At 42.6% G+C, this 22,413-nt stretch overlaps 1 protein-coding gene across 1 annotated transcript in view; it reads left to right on the top strand.

Annotated features, from left to right (window-relative positions):
- The window catches only part of KIAA1549L (KIAA1549 like), a 136,571-nt gene that overhangs the window by 82,990 nt on the left and 31,168 nt on the right, over nt 1-22,413 (top strand). Inside the window, exons 12-15 of the mRNA XM_063397930.1 lie at nt 5,386-5,576; nt 9,282-9,409; nt 18,039-18,217; nt 19,803-20,020. Coding sequence (XP_063254000.1) covers nt 5,386-5,576; nt 9,282-9,409; nt 18,039-18,217; nt 19,803-20,020 — 716 coding nt within the window. The remainder of the gene's footprint in view (nt 1-5,385; nt 5,577-9,281; nt 9,410-18,038; nt 18,218-19,802; nt 20,021-22,413) is intronic.

Genomic DNA, 22,413 nt, shown 5'->3' with positions numbered 1-22,413 from the left:
GGCAGCTGAAGGATGGTTGGGACTGGAAGGGTTCATACTCACAGCTTGGATCTGCACATCCCCCGTAGGACCTCAAGAGCCATGGCCCGAGCTGTTCCTGCCTGCTGAAGGTGGGAATGGCTGAAGTCTGGCTGCAATCCAGACCTGGTCCTAACCAAAGCTCTCCTCCCAAACTGCTAATCCAGAATAGACATTCTTTGAATTTTTTTTCTCCTATTACTATTTTTCATATTATTTTCTTATTCTATTTATCTTATTTTCTTAATTTATTTATGTACCTTGCTGGTTGGGTTCAAACAATTATATTCTTCTTGAAGTCACTAATCACTAATATCAATTACAAGATTTTTTTCTTCCCCTCAATCAAATGCACTTCCAGTTTGATCCTCTGACAGAAAAATGTCACAGAATAGTGTTTTATCTCTATAGTGAAGAAGTTTGCCTTCTCAATGCTGCTATTCAGCCCTTGATCAGGTCCACCCAAAAGACAGGAGTTTTTAGCCTATGGAGCCTGTGTGTAACTCAGACTGTTCCTTTGCCCTTTTAGCTGGCTTTGTTCTTCTCCACTGGCATGGGATTGAGATGATGAATTTTTTCTTTGGCTTCTTAATGTTACAGACAGCAGGATTATTGAGATTTCAGCTCTGTTGCTTTTGCTGAAAAATGTAGATTGGAAGAAGAGCTGAAGGAAAGCATGATGCATTTGACAGCTCTTTTCTCCCTATCTTAGGTTCGATGCAGATGGGTGCAGCTGGTGCCAGTTGGAAACCAGACATTTGTATCAAAAATGATGCAGAAAAGACATTTCCATTTTGGTTCCAGTGTGCTTGTCTATTTATCCACTATCATCCATCCAGTGTTAAGGCTAGATCTGCAGAAGTGAAACACACAATATCACAAACACAGACAAGAATTAATATTACTGCAGTGCTATTTGATGCCCCACTGAAGCCCCTAAAATGCAAATTATGCTTTATTAGGGGCTGTTGTAAATGCTACGCACCATTTGATTCCTTTTTATATATAATCTTGGTCCCAGCTAAAGAAGAAAAATAAGACAAAATTTGTACCTTGTTTTGAACTGCCCATCAATATGGGATGTTTACCAGCTGAAGAAAGTTTCTGTGTTAAAAAAATCAAAAGCAAAAACAAAACAACATATGCTGGTTGAAATTGCAGTGTAGAAAAAAACTTGAAACTATTTTCATATTTTAATCCATTATTTTCATTCCAAAAAGAAAGGCAAAATTGGATTTTTACTGTTCCTGAGAAACCAGATTTAATCAGGCTATAAGATACATGCTCAGGTTAAAGCCTGTTCAGTCAGGTTACATTTGCATCAGCTGTCAATACATCAGACAGGAGCTGGATCTAAAATTGCTGGAACAAAACAATTGGTGCTGAGCTCCCAGCACCCGCACCACAGCCCTTTCAGGAGCTTTTCCTGCAGGTTTGTTCTCGTTGCTGCTCGATTGCAGAAGGTTTCCTTCCAGAGTGCATTTCCCCTTTCCGGTTTATTTTGAGACTCCATAAAATTTAATTTAATTCATTATCTGAAAAGTGATGCATTTCCAAATGAAAGCTAAATTGCTTTCCATTTAGTTTCACAATGATGGCTCCATCAGAAAGGTTCTGCCAGGTCTAGTTTGGAGTTTATGCAGGCATATGGACTGTGGAAGATAAATCCTGCAGTGGAACTGGGAATGGACTGGTTTGGTCATTCCTGATTTCAGCATCTCTCATTACAATAAGGCTAAGAAACGTATTTTGAGAAGATAATGAAAGAAGGTTATTTTGAAGAGTTTTATTTTAAATTCCAATGTTAGGGATAGTGTTAATTTCCTGAACTGTAATTGCCGTATTTCCTGCAGTTTGGGAGCACAAATGAGCACATATCCATGTCACCTTTAAAAGGAGTCTGTTGTATTTCATGGCTGAGGAGAGTGCCCGGGACTGCTGATTAATGCTGACTCTGCTCGGAGCGGAGTCACAGTGGAGTGATTTGTAGTTTAAACCACCCTTGTAGTATTTTGCCTCTGTGCATCTGAGATTGAACCACCGAGCAATCCTGTGATACCTTTGGAGCCTCCAGCATCCCTCGCAGGGAGGAGGGAGGCTCCGCGGGCTACCTGCGCGCTGGGCTCTCAGGTGCGTTTGCCGGCCGTGCCGGGGCTGCAGCAGCCCGGTTCCGAGGGGACTGGCGGAGAGAGCGGGGCCGCTGGGTGCTGCAGTCCTGCGGAGGGACAGAGGCAGCAGGGAGGCTGCGGCTCCCGGGGGCAGAGCCGGCACAGCCCGGTGCCCGCGGCGGGACGGGCGGGCGGACACGGCGCCCCGGCAATGGCGCGTCCGGAGCTCCGTGCGCGGCGGGAGCGGAGCAGGGATGGAGAGGAGCAGCAGCGCTCACTGAGGCGTGACTGCTGCACACGGCAGGGTAAAGGGATGAACTTTGCGAAATGACCTCTCCTACGCAGCGTGGTTTAAGGGATCTCTCTTGGGAATCGCGTTGCTGTTCTGAATTGCCTCAGCAGTCAGGGACAGCTGAATGCAGTTGCGGGGAAAAGGAAAATTGAAAAATGCTATCTTTTCCAATTTTCTCTCTGGCTATAAAATGAAAGAAGTATGAATTGAAATTAGGGAAATTCTGATGGGATTTTGTTTTAATGCTATTTCAATGCTCTTTGTATTTTAAGCAACTGTTTTTACTTTGAGGTTTTAGATGGATGTTAACTTTTGCCTACCTTGCTTTCTAATTCACAGCATGCTTCTTTAAAGTCTAGAATCTCATTTATCCCCTCACCTTTTTTTTTTTTTTTTTTTTTTTTTTTTTTTTTTTTTAAGACCACGAAAAAATAAGTTTGCAGGTAAAGAGAGATAAGATCTGTAGCCTAAGACCCACAAGCAAAAGCAAGTGCTGCAGGCCATGGGAAAATAAGCCTTATCAGTTTGATAAAGGGCACACAGAAAAAAAGTCAGCAAAACTGTACCTGGATATACAAATAGAGGAGAGGGCCTGATTCTCTCTTCCTCCCTCTCCCTCCCCTGCCCCTCCCCTGCCCCTCCCCTGCCCTGCCCTGCCCCACCCTGCCCTGCCTTTCCTTCTCTCTTTAGTGTCTTTTTCATGACCATTACAAGGAAAAGGAGTCCCAGAAATAACTCTCTCTATCAGTCTGTCCTTTGCCAGGCACTGTAATCTAGAGGTCTCTCTCTATCCGTTTATTATTTCAAAAGCAATATCAGAATCTCAGTCCTTGACAGTATTTTGGATGTTTTGGCCATCTACGTTTGCAGTGCTTCAGCAGTTCTGATCGTGATTTAGCCTTGCCAGTTCCCTCCAGGGGCAGCAGAACCATCTGCTCCTGTGGGCTTTTACAGAGCAGGGATCCAAGAACAAATTTTATTTAATGCAATATGTCTGCTGATGAGGATGACTTTCTCAGCTCTCCTTTTATTGCAGTTTGTTACTGGACATGGTGGTAAGTAGAACTCTGATTAAAATAATCCTTCATTTTCTTCCTGTGGCAGATCTGACCTGGGACACTGCAGAATTCTTTAGTAATTCTCATGTCCTGCTGTTTCTGGTTTGGTTTGTTTTTTGTTTGGAGAGTTTTTGTTGGTTTGTGGTTTGTTTGTTTGTTTTTTTTTTCCCTTTCTTTTTTAATAAGATAGGAAGTTGAAAGTTTTTTACTCTTTCAAGGGCATGGAGTGAGAAATAACTGATTTAATCGCCTCTTCTCTCTTGTTACCTTTTTTCAGAATATATAAGGGTGTCTTAATTGACTCTTAATATTTATAATGAGGTTGAAAAACATTTTATTTGACGATATTATTATGCAGGATGTTGTGCAGTGTTTTTTCCTAGCTGTCCTTCACACAGCTTCTGCTTCACTTCCTTCATTTGCTGCCTCTGTCGCTCATTTGGTGGCTGTTTGGTGATACCCTGCTTGCCATGGAGGGGTGAATTAGCATTTCTCTGATGCATTGCAAGTTCCATGGGGGTGATTTGTGGAGTTGTCTGCTCCCCCTTATCAGCATTAGCTCCCTCCTTAAGGCACTGAAGGTTTTTGCCAGAGGAATACTGAAGTATGGAAACACATTAGGAACCATTAGCCTCAGTCTGAATAGGAATTTAGGAATACCATGGAGGTCCACATAAAGAAAAAGCATTTATTATGTTTCAAAAAGTGAAAAACAGCCCCGTTTTTTCAGATTGAGATCACCTGCAAAATGTATCTGAATTTAGAGCTGCAGCCCAGATTTAGTAAGGGACACAATAAGAGAAAATGCTTTTCAGAGCTCATCCTTTTTTGTGTCAACAGCAATTTTTTTTCTCCTGCTGATTTTCTTTTGGAAATAGAATATTCAGTGACAACATGACAGGAACCTGGAGAGAACAATCAGTCATGAACTAATTCCAAAGTATTTCCCAAAGTATGTGTGAGGTTTAAACTCACCACTTCCTCAACTTTGAAGTGTTTTGTGGTCCTTTCTTAGCATTTTGTCAATAGTATTTGTACTTCAGGAAGAGCAACCTTCCCATTTTTGGTAAGTTCATTTTATTTAATGTAGCAAGGATCCATTTTCCAGAGGTGGTCAGGAATTTTTGAGTTATTTTTATTTTTTTTTCAGCAGATAATACAGGTTGATTTTGGTTTGTTTTTTTCCTTTCTCTTTTCCTTCCAATTGAAAATGCAGTTTGGAAAGTCAAGTTTTGTCTAAATGTTTAATTTTTCCATTGAGAGAATTCACTTTTTCTTGGCTGCTTTGCCCAGAAGGCATGTGTTAGTTCTGCTGGGCAAAAACTGCCTTGCTGCAAGGCTCTGGTGAAATGCCACTTCCCAAGAGAAACAAGTGAAGTCAGTAATATTCTTCCCAGTAGGCAACTGGCAAGCCAGGGGAAATATAATTTCACTGATCTGAAAAAGATTCTTTTCTGGAAAATGCTGCCCATGAAACTTTCTGGTGTGTACCTTTTTTACTTTGGCTTGACTGGGAATAAATTACTCCCACCCTCTTTGGAAACACAAGGGTTTTGTCAGAGAAAATTTTCTAGATGGTTTTATTTTTTTTTACTCCTAATTTTTTTCTTCCACATCCCTGTTCTCCCACTGTCTGTCAAAATAATTTCTGGAGGTGTTACAGCACTGTAAGAAAGGTTAGCCAAGACCAATTTTATGTTATTCATGTTTAAAATGTACTGAATGGAGATCTCACCAGAAAATTGGTTTCCTGTTGGGCATTCACATGGTTATCTATGTATTTTTACCTGCCAGTTACGTAATTAAAAAAGTTAAGGAGTAATGAAAAATTTTACACTGAATTTGAGAATTAATATTAAATCTAATACACGCTGGAAATTTCTGTTCTTTCTCCTGGTTTTTTTTTCAGCCAGTACAAGGTTTTGACTATGCCAAGCAACACTTGGGCCAGCAGGGAGCAGAGGATGAGGTTTTACCTGTGACTCAGGAGACTGTCATCCTCCCACTTCCAGTCAGAGATGCTCCTGCCTCCCAGGAGAGAGAAACTACCCAGGATGGGAGCACCATCAAAACTGCCAAATCCAACGACACAAGGAAAAGGTATGGGCTGGCATCTGGTGCCTTTGCACAGAGGGCTGTAATAGGAGATGTTCTGCTGGGTGCTGTAAGGTTTGGCACCCGGGCTCTGTGAGTGGCAGATGGCTCCTCCCCAGGATGGATCCTTGGCATAACACTGGCCTGTGCTGGATGTGTAAGGTTGCTGCAAAATATGAGATAGAACCAGGTGAAGTCTTACTGAGGAGGTGAAGTGGCTTTTATGTGCATGTTGGTGTTGCATAAGAGGTGAGCCCAAATGAACAGTGAGACCTGTAGCAGGAACACTGGTAATTCCTCAAGGAACCAAAAGACAGGTCCTCAGCCACTGTAAATTGCTGTCACTCCACTGGCAGGCTCTGTCACTCCAGAGCTGGACCTTCACTAGCAGAAGGGGAAACCTTAAACACCCACTAAATTGTGGAAGACCTCTAGATCCAAAGCATCCACAGCAGGACAAAACTTCTGAAGTGTAAGAATAGATGAGATAATGTCAGTGTCTAGGGTAAAGTGTCCCGGGTTTGCACTCTCTTCATAATGAAGTCTGTAGGCTTGCAGGATCATGGATTCAAGATCCCCAGGAAGCTATATGGCCCCTCTTCTCTGGTGCAGGGTCCAACACCCCCCTAACTCAACTTTATCTACCTTATTTTAAAGTCTTCCACTGGTGGGATGATCACAACCTCCTCCAGCAATCTGTTCTCTCCTGCCTTTCCTGTTAGGAAGTTTTACCTCATGTCTGCCCTCAACCATCAACAGAATAGCTGAATATTTCTTGTCTCAGTCCTTGCAGGGGAGGAAAGCAGATTATCCCCTTATCCCAGCTGTTTTGCTTGCTTTGAGGCCCGTTTTTCCTTGACCCATTCTCCTTGGTGTTAAATGAGGATAGATGCTGAAGGGACGAGAGGCGAATAAACCTGTTAGGTAAACAACCTGAACAGAGGTAGCTGTTGTTGTGTGGCTCACAGGCATTACACAGGCCTGGCCTCTTGAAGGGATTTGATAATATACAAGAAAAGCAGCTGACCCATGCAGAGAAATTCTAGAGAAAACCAAGCCTTCCTAGCTGAGTCACCTCATCTTGTCCAATATTTCCCCCTTTGGAATAAAAGGAAAGCTTGGGATGCTCAGCACAGTGTTGCTGCACACTGACAGGGACATGCTGGAAGGGGAAGGTGCCAGCCAGCATGGTGTGCACCCACCCCGCTGCTCTCCTGGATGGATAGACATCCCCAATGGTCATCAGCTGAGGTTTTCCCTGCAGAAAAACAGACAGAAGGATCCTGAGCTGGTGCTGGTTTGTCATACTCCTTTGGCTGGGTAGTAAATCACCAGGAATCTGGAAAGAGCTGTGTCTGCAGGGCACACCGGTACAGAAAAGTGAGCCAGCTGCAATTGGATGTAAATTGTTATATTAATGCCAGGGAGGTTTTGCTCACTCTACAAATCATTGAAATGTGAGGGTTAGGTCCTACAGCCCACGTGAACCAAAAGCACCTGCCTCTTTCAAAGTCTTCCATCCTTTGAGGAAATGACAAATGGAAGAAGACCGTGACACCCCCAGTGGTTGCTGGTGCTGGGCAGGTCAAGTCTTTGCAGGAATTGTTCTTTAAAATGTTTTGAAGCCTCTCCAAAGCCATGTGTAAATACACATAAGGAAATGCAAACCAGCTCTGTTAATTAATCCTCTAACCAAAGTGATTAAGCACTTCACTCAGTCCTTTGAGTGAGTGCAGAAATTCTCCACTTAATCTGCACCATTTTAAACAAATGCTGATAAGCAAACTTGATCCAAGAAAGTTATTCTCATTATAAAATGTGCTGAACCTTGGTGCCCCTCTAAGCAAATAACTAAGAGTTAGTTTTCCCTCCTTCAGGGTGATTACTTGAGTAAGTGAGAACATGTACAATTTCAGTATTTTTCATTCCCAGGAGCTGTGTCTGGAAACGGAATTTAATGGTTGCTGAAGATGAAGAAATATTTCTTGACCTTTATCTGTTTGCTCTTTCATTCAGGGTACTTTATAGCCTGAAAAGGTCAATTCAAACCAGACAGCCATGAAGTGGCTGGTAACTGATCAGACTATCTTCTCTGCTATCACCATTAAAAGAAACTTCTCAGTTAATAATATGAGGGCCACTTAAAAAGGATGAAAATTTGGATTAGTGTCACTACAGAAACCGTCGTGCAAGCTATTCATGCTCACTTCTTTCCTATGTTCCCAAGTTGAGCAGATTTCCTTCAGGTATTGGTCTGTCCCTGGATGGATTTTTTTTTTACTGGGCTGGGATTATTCATTTAGCAGTGACAGACAGGCTCATAGGGAGGAATCCTACTTCTCAAGAATACTTATTTTTATAGAATTTCACAAGGAAACCCTCAGGCTGGACTGAGCTGGGTTACGTGCTGAGTTCTCCTAGAGTCCTGTAGCTGGAAAGAGCCTGTCTCAAATTATAGATATTTCACCTAGGCTATCTTCAAAAGGGAATTCCCAAGAATTGCTTTCCTCATATTTGTCCCTTGGTGTTCTGATCACAGTAAATGCTTTCTACTTACACCAGGCAGGATGGCCAGATCTGGAGGTAAATGAATGTTTCAAGCTGATGATCCAGTATAGGCAATGATTTTCAGGATGGTTTTGTTTTCGTACTATTTTCTGGTTATAAAATCATTGTGACAGCAATAAAATTTGATTTGATCCTTTTTCTGTGAAAATGGAAGCCACTTGTGAGTAGGTGCATTTTTTTTCTCTAATGTAACCTCTTAAAATCCCCCTATTACTGCCTGTGCCAACTCAGTGGTAGATAGTAGATAGGTTTGTGAATAATTACACAGGTCCTGTGGAGAGTTTTCAATCTCTTTGTGGCAAGATTCACATGGAAAAAAATGTAACTATATGTGGACCAAAAGTACTATGTTCTACTGCAGCCTGCTTTTCCCAACTTGTGCATTAGGATTGAGTAACTTTTCCACCCCAAAAAGCAGAGAAGCTGTGGCGGGATCTTGCTCCCAGCGCAGCCCAGAGCACGCTGCTCATTTCTGTCCCTGCTCCTCTCTGGGACCGAATTCACAGCGGTTCTGCCCTGCCCTCCCTCCTCACCCTGGGCAGGGACCAGTTTCAGGACAAGGATATGCAATGGCTGATTGAAACAAAGATTTTCTTAGGGGTTTCAGCCAATGAGAGCACTGGTTAAACTCTAGTATGTGCCAAAAGGAGAAAATGAGAATTGTCTTATCACTTTGTGTGTGCATACATGCAAAGTGAGTGAGTGTATTTTGCATTGTGCCTGACAACAGCTGACTGTAAATGCAGGCTAAATAATAAAGGAATGGTTTAGCCATACATCCTGAAACAAAGGTCTACTTTATTTTGTCTGGGTTAATGACGCTGAATTGACAATGGGACTTTTTGTCCTCAGTGGTGGCACTTTTATCGTCGAGGGCCTTCTGCATGAGGAGCAGTTGCATTCCAAGCCACCAAGATGCCCATCAGCCCTGAAGTAATTGAGAAAATCCTGTTCACCTCCCATCACTCTGCTCCTTTACTCACACCTTTACTGTGTTGCTGTGTGCTGTTTATCCCCTGCCTCCTTTTGGTCCCAAATCAAGCTTGCAAACTCAGTGGTGCAAACCGTGTGAATGAAATAACCTTGAAACGAGGTTTAGGAGGAGGAACTCACGTCCTGCCTTGTTGCTATGGTTACTTGCAGCCGGTCCCCGAGTCAGAACGGCTCCATCCTCAGCCATGGGTCGGGAAAGCCCAGCTCCAGCCGGAGCTCCCTGCAGAAAGTGATGGCACCGCAGAAAGCGGCCAAGGACGAGGGGAGGAAACGCAACGGTGAGAGAACGTGTTCCCTGCCATACCCACACACGCCCCTGGCACCTTGAAACCAAGTCCTTGCACCCTCAGCAGTCCCTGGGCACTCTGTGTGGCTTATTTGTGGGGTTTTCTCCTCCCCCTTTACTGCTTTGACTGTTTTTCCAGATCCCATGAAGCATCGTGGTGTTTGCTCTGTGTGCGGGCCTTGGCAAGTTTTCTTGCTTTTTCGTTTTCCCCCCTTTTTTCTTAGAATACCAGTAAACTAATGAAGACATGATGCTTCTTAGGGTTTACAGCTTTTTTTTATTGTGTAGATCCCTAAGATATTAATTTCCTCTGCTGTTGCTGCTAAGCTGGCCCAGATCTGATGGAGATGAATTAATTAGATAAAAATTAATTTGAGACAGTGTGAAACACTTTGTCTTTCCTCACACATCCTTGGCACACCTGTTTATCATTAACACCTACTCTCAGCTTTTCCTGGTGCACCTGGGATGCCATGCTGGATGTTTCTCACAAGACCTTGGTTGATGGTGGTGACTGTGTGACTTGAAATGTTCCAGGAACAGCTGATGAGAGAAGTACCCAATCCCCTTTCTTCCTTGCTTTTCTTCTCTCTGCTTACTTTTCCTGAATTATAGCTTTGTTCCCATAGCTGTGTTTTCCTTTTGAATTGAAAACTGGATAACAGGTTCTGAGTTTCAAGTGGGTTAATTATTTTTTCACTGTATCAAATGTAGCTCATTTGACAAGACAACAATATTTATGTTTTCCACATTTAAAAGCTGTAATTTATGATGTCTTTTTTCTTACCCACCCAGGAAATCCAATATTCAAACCAGTTCCAAGTGCTGTTTACATGGGTAGACAAAATAATTTATTGAAGTTTTTTTTTTGTTGTTGTTTTTGTTTTTGTTGGGGTTTTTTTTGTTTGTTTTGTTTTGTTAGGTTTTACATCTTCAAAACATTGTTAAGAACCCAGTTTTGTTTGTTTTTTAAAGAATTGGCTAGCACCTAATATCCTTACTTCTGATCTGGGCTGTAGTGGGTTTCTAGAACATACACATGCTACCTAAATAAACCTCTGAATGTAGTAGAAGGAAATAGTGACCCTTTATTTTAAATCTGAATTTCATTAGAACCTAGGAGGAACCTGTGCATGAGACATCATCTGCAGAGCCCTCCCTGTAGAGATTTCAGCTCCTCCTGGAGGAACTCTCTTCATTCGACTGCCATGGCCCTACAAAGGGTCACCTGGTCATCTGGCACAGATATGAAAGGGAATAAATACCTTGTTCCCTGGTAAAGAGATGAGAAACTTAGCTGTACGCATATATTTTAAGGTATGTTTAGGAGAGTCTCCTCAAACAACCCTCTCAGAACAGCTTCTGAGAAGGATGTGGTCATGGCAGGTGAAATGACCTCCCCTTGTCAGAATTAATGGAATTTGGAGTTTGTGTGATCACGAATGTCTACTGAAATTGAAATTAAAAACCAAAACCTCAAGGCACCCATGACTTCTCATCACGGAGCCTGCACCTTGTTCCCCCGTGCTGTGATTACAAACACCCTTGTCATCTCTGACGCTTTGTTCTTTCTGCAGGGTTTTACCTTCACCCAGAGCGTTTAGCACCCGCAGAAGGTGGTGTCTGTTTTTCCTTCCAGTTTCAGAAGGAAGCTGCTTTTCTCCCAGCTGTTTGCCTGAGCCTGCTCCAGCTCCCCAGCCTGGCTGGTGGCTCTCGCGCGCGCGTTGGCAAAAGCAGCAGCAGATTTTCTTCTCTGAGAAGCAGCGTCTTCAAACTGGAATGAATCCCTTGATGGTCACATGTTGGATTTGGGGACTCCAAGTCAGAATGGCTCATTAGTTGCCATAGTTACAGGCCAATTTTAGATCCTGTTTCTTGCTGACATTTAGTTACAGGCAGAAATGACAGCACTGGATGTTACCTCAGTACATAAATTCTTTGTGGCTTGTATCAAACTTGACTCCACATGGAGTGTGTCAGGGCTGTGCATGAACAATGTGCAACCAGCACAGACTGACAAGCTGGGCTTCAGGACCTGATGCTTTGGAGGATCAGGAGAACTCTTCAGCTGAGCATTATTTCTACAGAAAACAAAAAAATATCTACTTGAATCAAACAGTGAAAGGTTTTTGTAAGATAATGGCATGTTTTTTCTGGAAGAATATTTATTATTATATTAATAGAAAGTTTTCTTTCTAAAAGTTGATGAGTTCTACATTCATTTACTTTAGGCACTTCTGAAAAAAACCAAACAATTTTTAAAAAGTGTCAGTTATGTATGTTAGAGGACTGTAATAAGGATGAATCAGTCAGCAGAGGTACTGGCAGTTCCTGAGATGGGTTTGTAAGAGAATGTGGAGGAGAAAAAACGGAATATTAGCAGTTCTGCCCATCATTTATCAGGCCAAATGTCATTCAGGGAGAAGCAAATGGCTGGACCCACTCAGACCTAGAGAACTAAACCAGCCCACAGTGCAACATTTCCTTTCACCAGCTCCTCACTAAATGAAGCCAATGAAATTGATGTAGGTTGTTTTTCAGCCTTTAAGTCTTGATCTTGCAACCTACCCATTAACATCTTTGGAAGAGAGTGAGTGCTTGTTTCTTTATTAGAGAAAACCAAAAGTTTTGATTTGCTATCAATTCTTAATGAAGCATATGACTCCCCAACTTTTGGGCTAAGGACCTGTGTAGTTGAGCTCAGGTTTATACTTAAACCTCACCACCACAGGTGGAGATGTACAAGCAGCATTCCCAAAGAGCAAACTGCTTTGTGTAAGAAATCTTCCCCAGCTGGATCAGCTTCTCATTTTCCAATCATTTGGACGCTGTCTTTAAAAACAGATGTAACTTTTCAGAAGTCATTCAGTCAAGGGCCTCACTCATTTTTTAAAATACCAGTCTCTATTATTTCCTTTGTCCAGGCAAAAACTGTCTACAGCAGCAAAGTAGCAGGGAAAAAAAACTTCTCTGCATTATTGGTTTAGCTAAAATCAAAGGGATTTTTGGATGTAACTCAGCTAAGCTATGATATATTGTCTCCTTTATTCTACAGAAGCGTGGGCCACTAGTTTTCACTCTGTCTGATGTGGCAGCTCAGCATCAGAGCCTGTTTTTCTGAATTTCTGAGCAGTTGTCTATGGTGACTCAAAAGACAGTGAAATATGGCCACAGCAGTGTTGTCTAGTGGCAGTGATGTAGCAGCTTGGACGCAGAGTTGGCTGGGGGAGCTGGTGGATCCCAGTAAACATCCAGAACCTTCTGCTTTTTTTGTGCTGTGCTTGTATTTACAAGTCAGAATGGAAAGGGCTGCCTCCAGAGAGGGTCATGGCCAACTGGGACAGAACTCTGGAGGTAAGATCCACTCAGAAAGGAGCCCTGACATCTGCATTGGAGCACCTGTGCAGATCTGGGGTGAGATGATTCCCCTCCATGATGCCTGTATCTTTAAAAGGATAAGGAATTGGAGTGCTGGGAAGAATTTGTGGTGTAGAGAAAGGAGCCTACTGTTTTCATCATTCATTCCTCATCCCAAAGCATTATTTTTTTTGCCCCCAAAACAGCATTAATTAGGGATTTCATCTGACTCTTCACAGCAAACTCCTAGGCTTTTTGGAGTAATTTAATACATTTAACCACAAGGGGGTAAAAATCCCCAGGAATAAACAAAACCCACCTATTTAGCTGAAATCCTGTGTGTTGGCACCAGTTGTTATTGAACCTCCCAGCAGCTTTACACATTGGTTACCTTTTCTTCCAAGACTTCAGCTTATGTGACACAGGCTAATTCTTCCCCTTGCTGTTTCCAATTCTTCCATTGCCTCTTTTTTTGTTGTTTATTTGCTTTAAATAGTGAGAGCACTGTTACCATGATAGCATCCTGCTGGTGACTGTGAACCCTTTTTTTTCTTCAGGCTTACTCAATATAATTTCCTTTTTTTTTTTTTTTTTTTTTTTTTTTTTTTTTTTTTTTTTTTTTTTTTTTTACCTTTTTTGGTTGCTGTTCTCATGGCAAGAAAATACTGCATGCTGTGTTGCCAAGGTGCCTGTTGCAGTGGATCTCTGGGGGATCTGGGATCTGCAAGTGGTCAGGGAATTAAATAATTCTTCATTCACATTTATCTTCCTCTCTGGATGACTTTTGCTCTGCCACTAATTGAGTCTGACAGGAGTTTTCATCCCAGCAGTAGTGTAAAGAGCAAGTAGATGTTCATGCCATCAGACCCAGTGGCAGTCTGGATGGCTGAGGTTTTTCACTAATATGTCAGCACTGAAGAAGACAAATGTACAGTTTTACTGTGCAAACAGAAAACTATTTCTGCAAAGGTTTTAGAACTCCTGGGGCACCCGTGCCTTAAAGAAGTTTCTGTTGTAGGCTCTCATATCTTCCCTGTCTTTTGAGTGTCCATCATGCTAATCAGTTAAATTATTTTCTTTTAATTAGGGAATGTACTTACTTATTACAGAAATGTCAGCCAAGAAAAGGGGCTGGTGGATTCACTGGAAACATTATGAAATATGTGGTCTCCTTTAGAAAGACTTTGATGTTTAGAAAAGATGAGGCAGATGCGGTTGGAGAAGAAGACATAACCACAGAGAGAGAGATCCTTGCTCCTGCTTATAAGGACAGGAAACCTTCACAGAAAGGTGAAAACATGCAGCTAAGGGACGAGTACTCACCCTGTGTACACAGTTTCATTGGAAACCTGGAAATATCACTTTGGAGATCTCAAATAACCTGCCCAGGTGGTTCAGGATCCCAGGCAAACCCAGGACTGCAACACCTCAGGCACATCACCAAACATTTAGCAGACTTTACACCCAAGGAAATACTGTCTAGAAGGAATCATGAGCTGCTTCCATTAGTCTGTAAGCTGTCTGCCTCTGAAAATATAATATTTGTGCTGTTTGTGAGAGGTTTAGCATTGCACTACCTCAGAACTGGGTGTGATTGTGGAAGGGTGTCTGTGCACACACGTGTGTTTTCTGTTAGACTGCAATACCTTACAGAGAGGTACTTCTGTCCTGGACAGGTTCAGATATAAATGTTGGGAAACTTGGATTTTACTTATAGGGCTATAAATTCCTTCAGAAACAGATGGTTTTTTATTACTCAAAGCTCAAATTTGTATCTTTCTGGAGATAGTCATCTGACCAATGGAATGACTTGGATGATCCTGAAAAAAGTCTATTTTTTTTTCTCTAAATAGAGATTTTCTCTAAAATGAAAATGAGTTTCGCATTATTAAATCATGTTCAGGAGTCAGGATTTCTGTTTGAATTACTGATACCTGGGATTTTTCCTAAGGAGCTATTTTAGCTAGGTGACATTGCTTGCTCTTCGTTAAATTGCAGGTATATTCTGTAGGTATGGTTGTAATGTTTGCCTTCCCTTCATGTGAAATAAATCTTCAAAAACACTTCATTGAGTGATGTAAGAAAAGGCAGAGCATGTCCACCTGTTTGCAGATGTTTCCAAAGTTTTGACTTTTTCTTTATTATGTCTTTTTCTCTATTGATATCATTCTTTTTGAAGGCTTCCAAAGTCATTCCAGTGGTTGCTTCTGAGCAGGACAGCATAAATCTCTGTTTCAGGTGTTTGGCTGGAAGATTACCTGATTTTCAGGCAATTTAAATGTCCTTAATTTTATTTTTTTTTTTAGGTGCAAGTATTTCAGTCCTTTTTTTCTTCATTCCAGCATATTTTGATGAGGGAGTGGGGAGGAAAGACAAGGTAGAGGGAAAGAGAGAGGAGACAAGGAATCATCTGTGGGCCTCCTTGAAATCTTTGGCTGATGAAAGTATCACTTTTTTTTTTTTTTTTTTGTTTGACTCTAAATTATTAAATAGATAAAAACAGAACACTTCACCTGTCTAATTGTCTTTTAACTGTAATTCCATGGGACCAGCTAGTCATGAGTGGGTAGCACCACCTGCTGGCACTGCCGGCTGGAATAGTGCAGAGCAGCCTGGAAATGAGAGGACAGCATTCCTGGGGCAGATCTCGTGTGCTGATGGCTGCAGTGGTGTGGAGACAGAGCTTCAGGGATGCTCCTGCTCCTCAGAAACCCTGTGCCATGCTGCTCTTCACTGCACCTGGCACTCGACTGGAATAAATAATTGGTCTGGACAGATCTTCATGTGCTGCAGTCACAGAAAGATTAGGAGGAGTGATTCAATCTCAGTGGATCATGAGGCATGAGATATCCACCACGAGATATCTCAGAGATTGGAAATTGCTGTTTAGTAGTCATTAAGTTGGGTTTTGCTCTTTTTGCCACTGAGCTTCTGCATCTCATTCTGTGCTCACGCAGACAGTGCAGGCATGAGTAGAACCACTCCACAATAGAGCTGGAATGCATCTTTTTGAAAACAGACATTTAGAACATCACTTTTGAACCATGTTGCTAACTTTAATAAGCAAGGTTGATTATTGTGAGTGACAATAAAGAATGTGTGGGCAGTTTCCTGAAGTTTCCCATGCTGGCCAGTTGCTCACCCAGCTGAGGTGCTGGGACAGGAGGACTGGCCCAGGGCAGGGACAAACAGCAGAAACAAACACTTTTCCAAAGTTTCTCTGAAGTTTCCTTGGGTTTTTTTTCAAAGTTTGGAGACTGTTGTGGTTCAGTCATGTCATAAACTGTTGTAAATTCTCTTGGGAAGAGATGGATAGGAGCAAATGATGAAATTCCCGGTGCTTGCTATGGTTCACTGCCAGTGCAGATCATAGCAGTGTGCCAGTGGCTGCAGATCACAGGCTCTCTTTATCACCTACCGGTGAAAAAGGGGCAGTGGGAAATAACCCTACTTTTAGATTATAAATGAACAAATACTAAGGTAAGGTGGAATAAAATTCCAGTTTCTAGTCCCATTTGGCTCTCATTTCTGTGCTGGTAGTGCTGCAGTAGGTGCAGTAGTTGTGTTCACCTTTGAGAGGGCTGATACTCAGGGTGCTCTGTGGTGTTAGTGCTCCCCAACAAAATTAGCCATCATCTGTGGTTTCTGATTCTTTTCACCCTTAATTTTTCTTTCCTTTAATGAGTCCTAGAGGAATTCTGTTTCATTAGCAAAAACTCTTGGTTCCTGCTCCTGACACGAGGTCTGAGGGGACACACCACGCATCTGCAGGTAGCTGATCTCTCTGTGGCTACTGGGTTTCAAAATCCCCTGAGGGAAGAGCATCCACACCTCAGTTTATAGTCACTGTAATGTGAATGCCTCCCTGCTCACACGTGGGCAGTGCCAGGTGAGGATCCCCTCGTTCTCTGCTGTGGTGTCCTGGTGGCCCCTGGCAGTCTGGGTCACTGCTTGTCCTGCTGAGCACACGCACCTGGAGTGTTTGGACAGCCCCAGGAGGGACAGGGGCATTCAAGACCTACTAAAGCCTCTGTGGTGTTTGGACAGTTCTGTGGAGCTGCAGGGACAATATTTAATGACACAGGGATTTAACCCATCTATTGCTCAAAAGCTCAAGTGGTGCCAACTAACTCCAGTCATGCTGAGCACAGACAGAGATAATGAGCTTACTCGGTGGGTTCATATTTTATGTTACTGCTGTCAAATATTTCCTTACCAAAATCATTGGCTGTCTAAACTGCTGAGTTTATACAAGTCCATTGTAATTTGTGCTGTGATTAAATATTAAACCAGAGTGTATTTTCAGAGGAAATAAATTTAGAGCAGACCACTTTGTTCTTTAGCAGAGGATCTCTGCTCCTGTCAGTTAGGAGATGGAGCAAGCATTCTTCCCTCTAATAGCATAATTATTCAAAAACGTTTGCAAGGATCTCTTTGTAGAATTTGTACTCATGCTTTAGTGTCATTCTTTCACTTTAAAATGTGGGTAAAAGTTCTCAGATTCAACAGCTGACAAAGTGATGCAGGTTTGCAAAGAAAATTTGGGGGCGAAAGGGCCCAATTGCATGTGGAAAGGTTATCCTTTTATATAGAAATGTAAAACTAAAGATGCTTCGCCATGCCATTTAATTTTAAAGATTTATGGAAGCCTTTTTCTGTCTCTTAAGAAATTTTAAGAGTTTAACTTCACAGAGACCTGAGGTACTGCTTACAAAGCAGAAAATGAACATGACATTAGACACTATCGGTTTCTTAAGCATTTTTAACACACAGCAGAAAATGCTTTTAATAAATGGCATTTTTAGAATTAATAAGTTTTAAAAAGATACCTACTTATTTTAGCAAATTTGCAGCATAAGAGAGAAAAAAAGCTGCACTCTCACGTTTGATCAGGTGTAGCTACTGATGCCTTGGCACGTGGGCACCTGTGTGTGTGTGTTTCCATGTGAAACCTAGGAAAACATCTACTTCAACTTTCACTGTCATTTTCATTCAGTTTCCTGTGCCATTCTTCTCCTTTTTTCCATCTTATTAGCACAGATTTGACATCAACCCTCTTTGGGGAAGCGACAGATAACCCTTTGAATACACAATGTTTCCTGTGATCTAATGGGATGTTTTTCCCGGTGTAAAGGTCTCCCAGGCCTGCACCTTGAGTGCACTGAGCACATCATTAATCCAAAGCGTGTGCTTGCTGAATTTCCCCTTGAGCATGCAGCAGAAATGCCTGTGTCTTTGTGCTGAGTGAGTTTGCTGTGCCCTAGTGGCTGTGAGTGATGAAGAGGAAGGAGGGATTCTCTTTGACAACATCGCCAAGTCTGCCGTGGACCCCTTCGACACCTCCTCGGGCTCGGTGCAGCTCATCGCCATCAAACCCGCAGCCCTCCCTGCTGTCCATGCTGCTTCAGAGAGGAGCCAGGAGTCTGCCATCATCAATGGGGAGGTGAGCACTGTCTCATAAGTGTCTCCAGGTGTTTCCTTGGCTGCAGCCACAAGTGGAACAATCTGAAGCCTGTTAGAGTTGAGGGCTGCTAGCAGCTTCTCACTTTTACACTGTGTAAAGTTCCATTAGCACTGTGGGCTCAGAGATATGAGAATTTCAGATCTGCTCTTTCACGATGCACCTGTGAATGCCTGCAACCTTGGAAAAGGCAATTTTCTATATTCCTACTCTCCCAATGTCCCTCTCTCCAGTTTAAAAAAGTGAGTCATAAAAGCAGAAAGCAGAATAAGATCTTTTCCTACATGAATTCTGTGGCTGGGTATGAAAATATATATAGATCATCTGTGTGCCAGGCTGATCTTTCTGTGCTGAGCAATATATCTCAATCAGAGTGAGAAGGGGTGCAGTGAGACCATGGCTTTGCTCTGGTCTCCAGCCTGTGCACAGAGGGTGCAGTTATTTCAAAGAAAAAATGTGGTCTGGCACGAGTGTCTGCTCCAGATGCTGGCCAAAAAGCATGCTTTGACTGCAATACTTACATTCATGTTTTGATGTAGATTTAATCAAGACCAGTCCAATTACAAAGGACTGAGGCTTTTAAGAAATTGTTGAACATGATGGGAACAAGCCACAGAGGTGCCTTGTTTACAAACTCGCAGTACAACAGTAGCTTAAAGAGCTAAGACCAGTTTAAAAGCAGCAGGGAGGGCTGCTGCCAGGGACACTGTGAAAGACAGTGCCATCAGAGGTCCCATGTGGGCCTGGATTATTGCAGCCTGTTGTGCTCCATTTCATACTCGTATTTTAAGTCCTGATGTGCCATGTAGCTTCCAAACCCAGGGAAAAGCTTATTTAGCTTTCAGCATCTCTTTTCTGTAAGGCAACAGGATGACACTGCTGGTGCTGTGTGCACCCTTACACACACACTTCCTGTAGTTCCACAAGACCGCAGAATTTGACTCTGGAAGCACAAAGCTCAGGTAAATTCCTGATTTCCAAGTAACTTGCAGTTTGAAGCAGGAGGGGAATTTTCTCAATACTTAGGAGAAACCATGGCACTAAGTTGTACCAGGACAGGCCAATCCCCCCTTTTTTTCAAGCTTCCTCTCTGACAGGAGACCATAAGAGAATTTATAAGAAAGCGTATGAACAAAAGAAACATTTGATGACGTTTCACTGGAGTTCTTCCCCAGCCATCAGTGGGGACTAGTTTAAGGTTTTGTGTAGTCAGGGGCGGTGTCTCTGTACCCCAGCAGAGTTGTCACAGGTAAGCCGTGCCCCTGGTGCCCCGAGGCACGCGCGGCGTTGGGTCACTGCAGTTGGCCGACTCCACCCGTGTTTTTCCTCAGTGGGTGTCTCTGAGTCACTGTTGTAATGGCACACAGCTTTTTAGGCTAAAATTATTTAACCATCTGCCAAGCCGTAAAAATGCAGCGGCTCTGTTCACTTGCAGTTCCTGGCTGCTCGCAGATGGCACGGTGTGGTACAGAGGGATGACACACGCGGCGCATCAAGCACGCGCTGACAGGAGCCTTTGGAAGTAGCCAGCCCACCAGCAGCCCTGAAACATCTCCTTGCCTTTTAGGTGAACAAGGCTTTGAAGCAGAAATCTGATATAGAGCACTACCGCAACAAGCTGCGCCTGAAAGCCAAGAGGAAAGGGTACTATGACTTCCCACAGGTTGATAATAGCAAGGCACTGACAGACAGAAAAAGGATGTATGAGAAAAACCAGAAAGAGCTTGACCACATTTTGGATCCAGATGCAGATGTCTCGTCTCCATTTGCTGAGCCTAAGAACAGGTGAGAGTTTTCATTTGCAGTTCTTCATCTGGGAGGAGAGTTGCTGTCCTGGGAGTCAGAGGGGCTCTTTTAATGAGCCAGAGGTTTGTTATATGGTCACTGGTCCTTTCTGCTTTATGAAGAAAATTCATATAGCCCATGGAAAGCATGTCCCCTGGTAAAGCTGCAGTGTGATTAAAGACAAACAAACAAATGGAAAGAAAAAAAAATAAATAAGGGAAGGAACAAATTCTTGTGAGTCATTCTCAAAGGTAAACAGAAAAAGTGGTAGGAATGTTATTGGTGATACTCAGAGCAGACTTGAGGCAGGAAGTTAGCATCTGACTTGATTCTTTCTCAAAATACAGTGGTGTTACTATCTTGTCATTATTTTAGTCTGAATGTAACTATTGCAGTGGGCATGAGCTAGCAGAACCAGTGTGCTATCCGTGTAAGTCCTGCAGTGGTAAGGTGTGTAAGGTGTGTGTGCCTGCTATTGGTGATCTTCCTATGCCTTTAAAAGAGAAATTCATCATTTGCTCATCTGTCACGTGAAGCTGGCATGTTGTGTAACATTACCAATGTTTGATTAACACTTCACTGTCTCCTGAGGATGGCGTACCAGTAGCATTCAAAATCCCATTTTAGAAATGAGGGGGGAGTGCAGGTGCTGATTGTGCCTGAGCTGCTGCCGTGGGTGGGTGCTCTGTTGCTGGTTCTCTCTGAAACACAAACTGGCACATTGGAAAGAGCAGATCACACCAGTCCTACCCCAGGAAGAGCATAGTGTGCAGATTCCTCTTCCTTGGAAGTTCTGAAGGTGTGAAGAATAAGAGAGCGTGTTTGCCATTCCACCTTGCACAGGAAGGCTCTGGTTCTTACTGGAATCAGGGATTAACATCAGTTGATCCATGAGACAAAGAGGGATACTGAAGAACCTTTCCTCTGGAAATGGCCTTCATGCCTGGAGGTGCAATCTTGCATCCCATCTCCTGGAAAGCTCAGACCAGAATTTTCCTATGAGTGTAAATCGACTGCAATCAAAGCATGGCTGGTGACACAGGCATTGCACACAGTGCCACTGCAGCAATTACCCTCAGGACACAGGGATGAAAAAGGCTGTAATGGGAATTACAAAAGCACAGTTGGCTCGGAATGTGGGCAAAAGCTGAGATCAGATAAATTTCTATAGGTCTAGAGTTCAGTGGCTGAGGGATGCTGCCCTGGAAGAGCTGTTTGCCAGGGCTGCACTGAGAGAGAAAAGTCAGAGAAAGATGCTGACTCAACCATGTTTTATATTCTTGCTGGATGTCCTGGGGCACCATTTCCTTGTTCAGTTTTCCAATTTATTGTGCACTGAGAAGGTAAGAAATGGAGCCCATCCTTAAACAGGAGCCCTGCTCTGCACACTCTGTCCTGGAGGTACAGACAGAGTACTGGGAACCCTTGTTGAGGAATGCATTTAGTCCAGGGAGCTGGAAAGTTCCCTCAGCACATTGGTGAGGCTGTGACTGACCGAGGCATTAATTTGGATGTTCGCTGTGTGTCACATGGCTCACAGGTGACATTTAAGACATTAAACTGAAGCTTTAACACAACCGCACTTTGTGGCTTTTTGTTAAATACACTGATGTTTGTTTGTTCACATGTCAGTGTGTAGGAAGGTCCCATATATCTTTTCCTGCATGTTTTCCAGTGTGTTGTGTAAATCTGTCACAGTCTGTTTGAGACAGGGGTCCCTGGCATGATAGAAGAGGCAGGTAAACTCCTGTGGAGGAATGATTCCAATGTGTAGCTGCACCAGAAAAGGCTGGCTGCTGGACTTGTTAAATATATTATCTGTATCTCCACATGAAGAGAGAGAATTGCTTCTGATGCACTTGCTGTGAAGACACAGAACACTTAATAAACTTTACAGATGCTGCAGATGTTTGCAAATAAATCAGTTCTAAATTCTGTGCTAAAGTTTCCATACTAAGAGCTGGAACTGAATTTGATATACTGCAACACAAATGACAATTATTGTCCTTATTTTTCTAACAAAAATAAGATGGCTAAAATGTTACACTGCTGCAGGAAAACCTTGAAAAATACTACAAGGTAATGTGGAACTTGGTTATTGATAAATGAATCAATACAATTGCATTTCTGTAATGAAATAAAATTGCTTTAAAGCAACCTGAGTAAGCATATAATTAAAAAAATATTTTTCTGTTTTGAATCATTGTTACAGCAATTAAAACTTGAAAAATTGCAAATTTTACAATTATACCACTAAAAACTAAGTCGAAGATTTCAAAGTGTCTAGGGAAAATGTCTATTCTACTCTTTTCTAAGGCACTAACTTAAGTCTCTAACTTAGGTCACATTGTTATAGCACGTCCAAAACATATCAGAAAATAGGGATGCAGTTG

The sequence above is a fragment of the Prinia subflava genome, chromosome 5 (genome assembly GCF_021018805.1).
Source record: "Prinia subflava isolate CZ2003 ecotype Zambia chromosome 5, Cam_Psub_1.2, whole genome shotgun sequence".
Classification (NCBI taxonomy): Eukaryota; Metazoa; Chordata; class Aves; order Passeriformes; family Cisticolidae; genus Prinia; species Prinia subflava.
Note: the sequence above shows the minus strand (reverse complement) of the source record. Positions and strands in the feature narration are given on the sequence as shown.